Here is a 13,797-nt window from a genome sequence, read left to right as displayed (position 1 = left end):
TAGATATAACCTCAATATATTTATTTTTGTTTTGCACTTATTTATTAAGATTTTGAAATGAAAAGAGTGAATCAATCTAATTATCAAAAACACAATGCTGACAGACAACAGATTACAGTCAAACACACACTTACAAAGAGTAACAATCAATTCAGACTTTATTTCATATTCCCCTCATTTACAAATATTACATTGAACATCCGTTCTTATCATTTATCATTTCATAAACAGAAAACACAGCAGATTATCAGAGATCAGCATGAAATCTGTAAACATTCACACAGTTTTACTTCAGCAGATTTGCTTTGGATCTTGAATTATTACATATAACATCATATTTTCCCTGAAGTTGATCATCATGTTGTTCCTGTAAGTAAAGTAAAAGCTCAGAGGATCATGTCCTCCATTATGAGTTTCACTTCATCATTTACTGTGTTTGGACCCGGGGAGGAACGTGAGCTTATAATACAATATTGTTCATCATAAACCATATTATATCTAATCAGTAACTTCTCATTAATGAGTAAATGCACAAAAGTGTTTTAAACCATTTTTATTACTTAAATAAACAGAAATTCGTTCACATTTAAATTTGTTCAGGAACTAGAGCAAAAACCTTGTGATGCAAGACAAGATGCATTTGTATCAATATGAGACATTTTATTTAAATATATCACTAGATGAAATTCATGAGATCAATATAAGAGAATTACCAGTATGAACTTCATTGACTTCAAGGGATTTAATTTCATTCATTTTAAACTTATAACTCATGACTTCTCAAAACAGTCTAAATTTGTGAAACCTTCATATTTTTTTCCAACAAAACAACATCACTATCACTCAGTAAAATGAATATTTTGTGTGTAAACATTTCATTAATAAACTTTCACTTCCATATGAAAAAATAACATGCAATATTTTCATGCAATGGTTCATCAATAGGTGGCAGCAAAAATTGAAATGTGAACTTTAGTGGGAAAGATAAAATGTGTGTGTGTGTGTAGAAAATGTATTTTACAGAATTAATTTGACACAAATCTAAGCAATAGAGGGAGAGCCCCTTCTTTGGATGAAAGCTAACTTTTCCCAGGCATTCAGAATCTGGGTGTGGATATGCTTTCTCGAGACAACACTCCCCTAAGCGAGTGGCCTCTAAACGCTCAGACGGCTCGTTTGACATGGGGTATTTTCAATGAGGCCAAGGTCGACCTGTTTGCCTCGAGAGACAACACTTGCTGCGCAGTGTTCTTTTGTCCCTGTATGCGTTCCCTCCCCCCCCCCTCCATTTCCATGATCCCCCAGGTCATCAAACGGGTCAGAGAACTGGGACACCCAGTCCTCCTAGTGCAAAGGTCTAGGTCTTGGTTAGGTCTTGAAAGAAACAGCTCTTTGTCTGCTTCGGTGGCCGATCCAAAGGATCTCCAGTCACGAAGCATAGGCTGTCCAGATGGATAATGGATGCCACCTCTCGCATACACTCGGTGGGTCAGGCTTGCCCTATAGGCACTAGAGCCCATTCGACTAGAGGTGTGGCCTCGTCATGGGCGTGGTCCTCTGGGTTTAATATTCAGGACATTTGTGTGCGCCTGGTTGATCCTCGCCCTCCACATTTGTGAGGTTCTATAATATGGAGGTCCCTTCCCTACAGGCGAAGGTCCTTTCTGTGTGATTAGACTCGGTGAGGTCCGGTCTCATCTATGTGTCAGGTCACTGTTCGTAAGCAAACTATCCCTTGCTACAAACCAGCTTTGGCTGTTTTTTGCCCATTTATATAACCAGACCCAACGGTATCTGGTCTATTACTATATTATTTCGGCGTACTGACATTACTATATGATTTAGATCCAACATTGTCATATTTATATGTGAATTCTGGGGTCCTGGGCTTCAGTTGCAGGCTGTTATTTATGGTGCAGCATTTTACATTGTATCCGTACTGCGTATAGCTGCGCAATACGAAGTGACTGCTTTCGGTAGGGAATGTACTTGGTTACTATCATAACCTCAGTTCCCTGAGAGTAGGGAACGAGTATTGCGTAGCCTGGTAACAAGTAGTAACATGGTAAGTTGACACTTCAGCCAATTTAAACCAGTTATAAAGTCAAATTTGGGTTCCCTTTATAGGCGTCACTGATTGCTGATTGGTGCACACGTAAATGGTGCCTTCACCATTGGATGCACAGTTGCTGCAGCACAGCCAATCAGTCACTCTCTGTGCTCACTGTGCAGTTTCAATGCGTTTTACATATAAGCTTCAGTAAATCTCGGGAAAGGAGTTTCCCCTCTGCGTATAGCTACGCAACACTCATTCCCTACTCTCAGGGAACCAAGGTTACGATAGTAACCGAGTACGATATCAGTACTGGAAATTAATATATATTATTTTTTGCATGCATTTTTTCTCACCTGTTGAAATGAGGAATGTTCTCTCTCCTGACAAAATCAAGCCAGGTTAACAAAAGATACACGCCACTATATACAGAGAAATCTATTTACACAACATGGAGAAGAAACAACCTCGTCGCTGAGGTGAGCAAATGAACCACAGTGAGTAATCGCAGCTGAAACTGAGGTGAGAGAAACATTCAGAGATTCAGTGTTCAGAGGCTCTCACTCCGTATACAGCTGTGCAGGAGAGATGCCGAGGAAAATCACTGAGTTTTTTCATCCAGCATGTGCCGAGAGCTGATTATTCCTTCACCCTGTACACAACTGGAGTAAAAAAGACAGAATGATGTGCTTTAATGTGTCTGAACGAAACACTCTGGGCTTTGGAGGAACTAAATGGCAGGAACAGGTGTTCAAATTCACTGAATCATAAGAGGGATTTGAGCGCTGATAAAAATGAACTTTGGGACAGTTGTCATCAGTGCAGGTCTCTGTGGGCTGTTCAGTTTCATCCTGCTCGCCGTGTCCATTGCCACTGATTACTGGTACATTATAGATGTGGATAAAGGGACGAACTCCAGCCTGGAATACAGCAGCTCTCACTCCGGACTCTGGAGGATTTATGAAGGTAAGATGCTCAACACACAACTTACGCTCAGTTTTATGTCCGATTTTATTGTGCAGCTTCTGCACACATTGCTATTCTTCCAATAATGTGTATATCCAGACTCATTTCTCACTATACACAGATATATACATATGAATATACATTTACATTAGGCTAAATACTATTACATTTGTTCATGGCCATATTAATCTAACATGTAGTGACATTTAATGTGTGTAACACGTTTCATATATAATAGGTGTCACCACAATTCCTTTCTCTTACTGTTTAGCTAGTCATTTCATTTGCCTCAATAGATTCATTTTTTTTTATCTCATTTTAATAGCAGCAAATAAACTGACAAATGGTTCTAATGGTGGCAAAGAAAGTCATTTCTCAAATGTTCACAGATACAGTCCTCATCACTGGCTGAGGCTCCATTATGTACATAATTAATGTCTCATCCAATTGTGTAGCGGTTTTATGGCACGAGAGACTAATAAAAAGAGAAGCAGTTCATTACAGAACTGTAAATGTTTAATGTTACACACGTTGTGATGTCAGTTACTAAATCTGACCTATGAAATTCTAATTTCTGTTACAACGTCTTCCCTCTTGCACAAATTCTGCTTTTCCTTTTACGAAAAAAACTTCTTTAAATTATATTGTGTGCCTTGAACTTGGCTGTAATAGAATTGCCAAGAAAGGAAACTGTGTGAAGCATAATAAGGGTTTCCAGCTTTGACTTGATAATGTTTCAATGTCACCAACAGGAGAGAATGGCAGTTATCATGACATCTCGTTCTACACGGACACCTCCAACCACACTGAGCAGGAGAAGCACCTTTTAAGTGAGTCTCTGAAACTGCCATCTGCACATTAACCACAATCAGAGAATGGCACTGGAAATAGGCTTGTTATCTATGGTTAGTGTGTTCTCTGTCTGTTAAAGAGGTGTATTCCCAGCATGATATTCAAGCTGATGATCTTTGATTAGTAGTGTCACACTGGGGGGTTTGTGATATTGACCCCAAAAAACCAATTAGTTGATTTTTTATGCTGTGTGTTTTTTGTACCTTGGCTGGTTAGGCCTGTCGTGGACAGCCGACTTCTGAAGCTTTTCATATTCTTAATATTCATAGTAGCGATATGAATATAGTATTGCAGTAGCGATTGAACAACTTTTCCAAGGGCATTTTTAACTTTTATAAGAGATTTTCTAACCATATTAGATGCATCGGTGTAAGAATTAGCACACAAAAGCATGTTAGCAGCCTTATGGTTAAACTGATAGCTGAAGAGCCACAATGCATTCGTAAAGTGTAGCATTTAATATCATGATATTTTATTGTAATAAATGGCAATGTCCCTTTTGTTCTATTATAGCGCCACCAAGTGGTGCATGTGTTCTTAGAGTGAGCCCATACATGTGTGTGTCAAATTTGGTGAAAATTTCTCATTTAGTTTTAGAGTTATTGACATTTATATGTATGAGAGCATAAAAAATTATTCATGGGTGACTTTGGATTTTTTTTGCCACTTACTATCAACATTATGACATTTGGGTATTAGCATATGGCTCCTTTAGGGTAACGTATTGATGACCCATACGAGTTTTGTAATGACACGTTCATGCGTTCATAAAATTCAACATTTTATTACAAAATTTTAAATGTCTGACGTCCAAAATAGCCCGTTATGGGAAAATTAGATATTAGTCAACTCAGCATGATGCACTGAATCTAACAAGACCACTGATTTTTGGACAAGTCATTCAGATGTTATAAGCAAAAATAGACATTTTTCGTGTCTCTGGACCAGTAGATGGCGCTGCTTCAATGCGCAGCATGTTTGGTCTGAATGTGATAAAGCGATGCAGAGATACAGCCTTACGTCTGTTGCAAGCGCAACGTAAAATTAGTTTGTGCGGTATTCAAGAATGGTTTGACGAACTTCTAAGACAAGTTCGAAAAAGTAGGTTTTTAAAATTTTCAAAATGGTGGAAAGATTTAAATGACGGAAAATGACATTACATACGGTGCAATCGAATCGTATTGACCCAAGGAATCAGTGAGGAAAGGAATTTTTTTTCGTATGGTTGAAAAGAAATTATAGACCTGAGTGACACTTTAGATAGTTGTTGGCGCTAGAGTGATTGAGTTAGAGACACTCCAAATTTGCTATGGTGACTGTCCCAGAAGTGGTTCTATGGGCTACCCTATCTCATGACCAATTCGTACGAATTCGTACGAATGATTCTAAAGTGGCTAATTCGTACTAATTCATACGACCTCACTCGTACAAATTTGTACGATTTGTCTAAACCCACGTGACGGTTATGTTTAGGGGCGGGGTCAGGGGTAGGTCATTCGTACGAATTCATACGAATTGGCTAATTCGTAAAATATGTACGAATTAGCTAAATCGTACTAATTCGAACGAGTGAGGTCGTACAAACTGTTACGAATTAGCCACCTCGTAAAATTCGTACGAATTCCCGTGAGATCGGGTTGGGCTGCCATAGACTTCAATATGGAAGAAGAAGATGAATAGGACTGCCAAAGATTTCAAGAGGTGCCTACCTCATTCAGTGCTTGGCCCCTAATAATATGATAACAAAATAGGATGTTACCAAAGTATCAACAAAATAATTTTTTATACTGCAGAAGTGAAACAAAAATAGCTTTTAGATGTATTTATAATTGCATAAACATAATGCTATGAAATATACATAATGCAGATTTTTTTTTATATTTTGTAATATGAAATATATTTTTAATGAAATACTTTGAGTCATTGATTTGTTCGAAAACACTGATTGATTCATGAACGAAAACGCCACTGTGTTCCTCAGAGATACACAACAGCTCCGATCTGGCTCAAAATAGAACAAAAATAGAGACGATATTGACAATAAAATGTCTAAAATGTAACACAATATTAACTTAATTTTTAACTTGTATTAACTATAACTTAACATCATATCGAAATTTAGGACAAAAACTCAAACTGAGGCTTGAATTTTGGGGTCCTTCTAAATGAATTGTAATCTACCTCACGCAGTGAAAGCATTACAAAGTGAGTGACATACTTGTTAATGTCAGCCTCTACATGGTTAAAACAACAAATGTGATATTATTGTTGACATTGACAATATGAATTATTATTGTACACACCCCTTGTGGTCACTCACTTAAACTCACTGAAAATGAAAAGGGCAAATTGGCTCCTGAACTCCAGCTTTCTTTAAACTCTTGAGTTTGTGCCATGTATTAAAGGCTTGTCTGTGTCTCTCAGACTTGCACAGGGTCATCGTGGTCCTGCTGCCTTTCAGCCTGGTGCTGCTAGTCTTTGGGGGCATCTTCGGTCTGGTGGCGTCTTTGGCTCAGAGCTTCTCTCTCCTCACCTGCATCGCTGCATACTTCCTCATCTGCAGTAAGTGTCATGAACAGCTACATTAGCCATCTACACGTAACAGTTGAAATGAAGTGAGGTCTCAGTGGAGTTTGTGTTGTTGTGTATAGGTCAGTGAGATATGTTTTTCGGGGCTCAGTCAATGCCACACATGGATATAAATCACAATGTGAAAGAAAGAAAACACAAAATATCAAGTGCACCAGCTGAGTGCAGCTGTTAGGTGAACTAGACACACAGAGAGGGTTTAAATAGATTTTAGCTTAATAATAAATATATACAAAGCTTGCAGTAATGAATAGAAAAAAAATATTTAAAATATGTGTTTGATGTGTGATTTATCCTTTTCAGAATCAAATTATGTTCCAGGGACACATATTTGTAAAACCGAATTTTACCGAATATTTATGGTTCAGCACGTATATGTAACAAATGAATGCAGAGTTGTTTTAAACACTGTACACAGCAAAAACTCCAGTGTTAAATTAACTCTCCTGGGAGTTAATTTGGCCCCAGACTAAAGAGTATTAAAGTGTTATGAGTGTCAAATGAACCCTGAAGCAGTGTTAAAATTATTAAGTGATTAATTGAGTGATGATTGATAATTATTGATGAACACCGGCTGATAACAAGCAGTATAACTGCTAAATAAGGAGAAAATTACACATTTTTACCAGCATTTGCTTTAGTTGGTCTCTTGACTCTTACCATTTTGAACTGAGTTATAACAGCCAGATGAACAAAGAGAAATCAGTGTATGAATCTCAACAATGGTGACAAACAGCATATTCAGAAACATTTTTGATTTTTCTCCCTCAGTGATTCTGTTTTTTATCATCAGGTGTCTTCAACAATGGTCAATTATCACTCAATTAATCACTTTATTATCTCATTAACTTTATCACTGCTTAAGTGTTCTTTTAACATTTAACATAATACTTTAACACTCTTAAGTATGGAGCCAAATGAACTCCCAGGAGATTATATTTACCCAAAATGAATGACCAAAACACATAAACAAACAGTGTTGTGTAAATGGCCCCTTTGAAGTAAAGTTTTGTAACCCATATTTGAAATGTGTCCTCTGCATTTAACCCATCCAAGTTATTGCACACACATTAGCAGCAGTGAGTAGTGAACGCACACACACACCCACACACACACTGAATAGTTGAATCAGGTGTGTTTGATTAGGAAGAACATCTGGACAGATAGTGAAACGCTACAAGCATCATACATTTTTCAACTTTGTTAAGCCTTTGTTTCACACTGTAGGATGTATAATAGTCCTTTAAAACTGTTGCTTGTCAGACTCTATGGACATGAATCCCGCTGTAAGCCATGTCACACTGTAGGATATCAGCTGTCATTAATGTCAGATGTGTGTTTGTTGTTGCCTCATTAATTGTAATCGGGTTCTACGCTCCTATTGGTTTTCGATTTTATGGTTGTTTTGGCCTAGGACCAGAGGAATATTTTAGGATGCACAAAACTTGAATCGTACAGTGTGAATCCGGCTTAAATGGTTCCAGAGAAAAACTGGACATCATAAACTTTAACAACTGAGGATCCTCACACTACTAGAGTCATTTTGAATCTGAACACAACAAATTCACACAAAAACACTCCCTCTTTGCAAGAGATTCATGTAAATTTAAGCCGTATGTATTCTAAATGCATCAGACTGTGCATCAGCTCAAAATATCACACGTTTGAAAGTGCTTACATCTGTATTCAGCAGATTTTATAGAAGAGTTCTATATTTAATGCTCCTGTGTCTGTAAAGGTTTTAAAATATAATAAGAACAACATGATTTGATTATATCTTGAATGACATTATTAATTCACAGCCTCATTCAACTGTCACAGCATCACAATAACATAAATCAGGATTGACTCTGTATGTGTGCTAGTATTTCAAATTAGTTGTTGTACAGCACATTTTAATTTAATTACAATGTGGGAATTACATCTACAGGGTTTTTTACATCTTCAGTGGATTACAGTGTCTCAGTGTCTGTTATTATTATTGGGTATATTTGTTATGAAAGGATGTGATGATGATGGTGTGTAGTTTGGACTCTTTTGAGGCACTAACAGGTGCTTGTGTTCAAGCCTGAGCACAACAGAAAACTAAAGTGCAGGTGAATTAAGGGAGGGATGGAGTAGAGAAAATGGCTTGGATCTGGAAAGCTTGAAACACTGAGGTCACCACATAGTGTTATTTGTGTTCTGTTTTCAGTCCTGTTAGATGGGGATCCTGAGATAAGAAAAAAAAATCACTACTCTTCCCCAGAACAATATGACAAAAGGGTATATGCATGTGAACTTTGCACAGCTGTCTATTTAGTCAGCTTTTATTATTGAGGTAAATTGTTGCTGTAATTGTGCCATTGGGAACTGAAAACTGCACACGATTGATGGATTGGAGTAAAACAGCTGAAAGATTGAAGTCTCATAGGAATTTACTGAGTTATCCCTTCTGTAAATAAATTACTTTTCTTCACAAAAACAATGGGTATGAGCATCCCTCTGGATTATGAAGACATGACAGAGAAGAAGGTGGTGATGGTGTTTCCAGCTGCTCTTACCTCAAAAACATTTGCTGTTCTCCAACTCTCACAAAACATATAGCCGCATGTCTCCTTTCATGACACTGGTGAATCATGCTGCAAAAGCAGCACCTAATCAAATACATCTCAAGGCCATTTCTAATGTTTGGAATTCCTGCATTGATAAATTAACCCAGGAGTGCATCATACGAAATTGTGTATATTTAATTTCATTCTCTCTCCTGACACACAGTCAGTATGTAACACTGTGAGTGCTGCTTAAAAAATATCCTCATGGTTTTAACGCTTATCTTAAAATCACACAGATGCACCCTTGTGGAAAAAAGTGAGCATAATTTTATTTAATTAATTTAATAAAAGTATATATATATATATATTTTAAACTGTACTTGCAGATAATTGTCATGGTGCAGGTAAGAAAGAATCTTAATTGCAGCAGATTTACTTTTATTTTTAAAACAAAAGCAAAGACAGCTATTCAAAACGTTATAGACTCAGCGTGGCAGTTTCACTAATGCAAAGACAATAGTGGATATTGAGTGGGACGAAGGACCAATGAGGAGATGCTGGAGGAAGGAGCCAGGGAAAGCCAACTGAGGGCGGAGCCAAACCCAGAGCAAAGCCATTTGGACGAAGGTCCATGACAGAACCGCCTGACCCACTGAGGTGGAGCCGGGTCGTGACAAAGATAATGACCTGGGGTGACAACGCAGGCTAGGAGGGCCGATCTGGAGCTGTAGGCTTGCGGGACTGAGGAGGAGAAGAGGACATGTAAGACCAGGTCAGAGTCGGTGGGACTGGGAGATCCAGAGGGATGGAGGAGACCGGTGGAGACAGAGGGGTGTTGGTGTAGTGTTGTGGATGTTGAAGTGTAGCTGGAGACTCTAGAGCAACAATTGACCAAGGTGGATTCAGAGGGACGAGGGAGCCTGGAAGAGCCGATGGGTCTGAGGGCAAAGTAGAGGCACGTGGTGGATCTAAGGGATAAACATACCTGGGCAGAACTGGAGACCTGGAGACCTCGGCTGGCTTAGCCTAAGGTCTGCAGGGGTTTTGGGTCTTTGGCGGGTATAGGCACTGGTGGCTTTGGGTCCTTGGCAAGTGTGAATAGGTTTGTGAAAAGTCACCGGAACAAGGTTTGATTACGACAGGACTTGGCAGCATTTGGAAAAGCCCTCTCCAAAAACAGGTCTTTAAGGTGCCTTCGCTCTAGGAGACCTAGTGTCTGAGCTCAAGGAACATTAGGAATGTACAGTTGCAATGAACAAATCAATAAAAGTTATTGAAATAGCTGAACTCAACAAATGTTTCAAGTGGTTTCCCCAAATTCAACTGAAATGTATTATTAAGAGTCTACATGCTCAATGAATCTTTTGCTTTTTGCATTTGCTTTGTGTTTGCCCTTTATACACAGCCTTTAAGTACTAACATCAGTGTAGAAAATTGCCTTTTATTTCTATATTTTGACAGTTTTAATCCTACTAACATTGTAAAAGTTTTGCAGGAAACATTCCATGGTTATGCTCCCTGTTTTTTCTCTCATTTCTGTCTGTCAGCTGTCACTCTCTCTGACATGCACGTAAGCAAACCCCTATTAGTTAATTTTTTTCATCTATCATCTTAAAAAAACAATGCATCATTGTTTAGAATATCTGACATGGCAATGTGTAGAAAAACAGCTGGACGACTGAAACATTTTGTTTAATTACAGAGCAGCAGGAACACATCTCCTCTGTTCTTCCAGTCTATTATGAATGACTGTGAAAGGTCAGGGCTTCTCTGAACTTCATGTAAGTGGGGTAATTACAGTAATAATGACTGAGTTCATGACAGTTCCCTCAAACATGTTGTAACGACTAAGACCAATCAGACACAATTATTTTTATGGTTAACAAAGAATATTTAAAACTCATTCTGGGATCTGTGGTTCCCCCAACTAGGACCAGAAGGTCTGGGTGACTACGATCAGATAGGTTGGTGGTATTGCTGTTAAAGAATTTGAAAGAAAGAGAGGCCATAACAGACTTTTGCTACATTAATTTCCGGATGAGAAATCCGGAGAGAGACAGAGAGAGAGAACTTTCAACCACTTCCACATTTGACACTCACAGAACCATCAACAACTCCAATTTTCAACAACTTCAAGAATTGTCCCCACACTACAAAGCTATGCAAGGTGTCAATTTAAACGATTTGCTCTAGTTCTTTTCATCGTTGAATGGATCTTTCCCATAGTTTCCCATTTCCTGCTTCTGATTCTATCCTTTCATGTTTGTTTAGTTTAGTTATGTCTGTGATTTAGTTAATAGAACTTGTGCACAATATGTATTTGGTTCTGAATTACTGCTTGCAAACAAAGTTTTCTTTACGATCTTGATCTTGTTACATGCTCCACGTACATGCTAAGATGGAAGATACCCTTTTCTTAGAATAAATTAACAATCAAAAGAGTTCATTGGACGAACTGATTAATTGATTGTAATATTAATTTAGCTACATCAAGTTAATCCAATTAACTGACCCAAATATTCATAATTAATCATTACAAGTTATTATTGATTATTAATATTTCATAGGGCTCTCTCCTTTGCTATTAATATTCTTACCTCTAGCTGGTCTCATATTCTGTGCTTGTGCACTGCTTATTTTTGACTCCATGTACTTAACCCAGTCAGTATTGTGTGAGACCTGTGTTTATGACTGTTACTTGAACTGATGGAAACCATGATGGGTTTTCATGGACGGTGTTCCCAATGCACCAGTTTTTATTAATCCTCAATGTTGATCAAAATGTCCAGTCAGTAATCCATAAATACCCCAACCCCTATAGAGTGCCGAAGTGATGACGTCACTTTGTAGGACAACTCGATAGCTAGCGGCGCATGGGTTCCCTCGATCTGAAAGCTATGCATTTTCCCCATAGACTTTTGGAAAATCGCAAAAAAGAAGATCTGTTTTCAACAAAGAGTTGTGACCCTTACACGTTTTGTCTATCAAGGTAATCTTTACAAGTTAATCCAAAATGTATAAATTTTGAAGCCTATATAAAGTTTTTATACACAAGCAGACACAACAAAGTTTAAAAAACCACAAGGAAGTTATAACTGTGTGTTCTATGTCATAGATCAAAACGTGAAAATATTTAGAGGCTTTGTAAACCACAGACCTTATTTCAGGCGATTTAGCAAAAACCCATTCAAAAATCCCATAGGCTTTAGAGCGAGGGAACCGGGAGTGCTAAAATGCTAACTCACTTCCGCGGTTTGGCCTACAGATTGACGTCGTAACTTCGGCACTCTATTCTGTTTCTGCCAGGTTGTTTGTTTTGAGAGCTGAAGTCTGTTGTGAATGGAGTGTAATGACGGCTCTTTGTACACAGGTCTGTTGACGGTGTCTGGTGTGAGCATCTACATCAGTTACTCTCAGCAGGCTTTGGAAGAGCTGCAGCACATGGTGGATGTGGAGTCACTGGCTCACGTCCACATGTCCTTCGGCTGGTCTCTGGCCATGGCCTGTCTGTCCTTCTGCCTGGAGATGCTCGCGGGGATCCTGCTCTCGCTAGCGGCCCGTCTCGTCCGCCGGCAGTGTCACCACGAGCCTGCGGCAGTGTTCTTCATGAGCCAGAATTCACCACAGCTTCTGAGACTGCAGTGATGATGATGGTGATGTGGTCTACATTCAGATCATGATCAGGGAATGAGTTTTTGCTCTGTCAAAGTTGAAATGGAGAGTCTCGGCTGGCAAACGAGACAGCTGCATCAATTATTGAAGGAGAGGCTCACTCAAGGACTGCAAAATCTGTGAGCATCACTCGACTGTGTCTGTGCAATCACATATTTTCCTCAAGGCTTCTGGAAACTTGTTTTGCTACACATTTTTACAGTATAGTTTTTTTTTTCTCCAAAAACAGAATAATAACTCATAGTGGTATGTGTGTTCAGCAATGAAATGTTTTGGTTACGGTTCCTATAATATAAAATTGAAAATACATAGTACTGGTTAATCAAATTAAGAGATTTATTTGTTCATTACCAACAATATCTGCAGTAAACATATTAAATAACAAAAAGTAAACTACTGTTTAAAAGTTTGGGGTCAGTTTGATGACAGCACAACTGTTTTCAACATTGATAATAATATTGTATGTTTCTTGAGCATCAAATCATCATATTAGAATGATTTCTGAAGGATCATGTCATACTGAGATTTAATACAATAAATTGTAGTTGTTTGTTTCTTCATAGAAATCGTTCTGTGGTAAAACTTAGTAACCAACATTTCATGAATCGTCATTGTGAAGTACCATAATAAACATGACTTAAGCCCATCATTTTACCCTGCATGCTGTTAGAACTTATTTCATCCTTTAACAATCTGTATGGAGTTGTGTTTAATGATCTATACTGTCTGATCATTACCATACAAACGTTGTCCACAAAGATACTTTGCAATGCATATATCAATTTTAAATGAAGCTAGTTATAATTATGTTTCCATTTGTTGTAATTGTATGTATCTCCCTAAGGCTTATATTGATTAAATATCCAAGATGCACCATGTGTTCTCAATTAAAATATCAATTTGTCAGTAATTAACCAATGTGAATGATCAATTTATGAAACGTGTCATAGGAACAGACTGTGCTGTTTTCTTGAGCACAAAAGAGTACATTTTCATTCCAATTTAAAGAAGGAAAGTCTTCTCAGAAGATTAGAATTTAGTCCAGAGTGTAATATCCTGCAGGGAAATGCGTCTGTGTAATGATATAAAATTGCGACTGGGTGGTTGTAAATTTCGGATTGCTGCTGTGGA

The 13,797-nt window shown here is 38.1% G+C and overlaps 1 protein-coding gene across 1 annotated transcript; it reads left to right on the top strand.

Annotated features, from left to right (window-relative positions):
• Nucleotides 1–2,416: 2,416 nt before the first annotated feature.
• Nucleotides 2,417–13,566, top strand: LOC120476210 (transmembrane protein 235). The gene is made up of 4 exons (XM_039667177.2): nucleotides 2,417–3,019; nucleotides 3,772–3,849; nucleotides 6,296–6,433; nucleotides 12,365–13,566. Exons 1-4 carry the CDS (start codon nucleotides 2,848–2,850, stop codon nucleotides 12,637–12,639), a joined length of 663 nt encoding a protein of 220 aa, XP_039523111.2. The 5' UTR covers nucleotides 2,417–2,847; the 3' UTR covers nucleotides 12,640–13,566.
• Nucleotides 13,567–13,797: the final 231 nt, after the last annotated feature.

This window comes from Pimephales promelas, chromosome 3, assembly GCF_988280905.1.
Source record: "Pimephales promelas chromosome 3, fPimPro1.hap1.1, whole genome shotgun sequence".
Classification (NCBI taxonomy): Eukaryota; Metazoa; Chordata; class Actinopteri; order Cypriniformes; family Leuciscidae; genus Pimephales; species Pimephales promelas.
This window is presented reverse-complemented; position numbering and strand designations above follow the sequence as displayed.

Coding starts and splice junctions, on each gene's coding strand:
- LOC120476210 (XM_039667177.2), top strand. CDS start 2,848: ATGAACTTTGGGACAGTTGTCATCAGTGCAGGTCTCTGTGGGCTGTTC. Junction 3,020..3,771: donor ACTCTGGAGGATTTATGAAG/GTAAGATGCTCA, acceptor TGTCACCAACAG/GAGAGAATGGCAGTTATCAT. Junction 6,434..12,364: donor TGCATACTTCCTCATCTGCA/GTAAGTGTCATG, acceptor CTTTGTACACAG/GTCTGTTGACGGTGTCTGGT.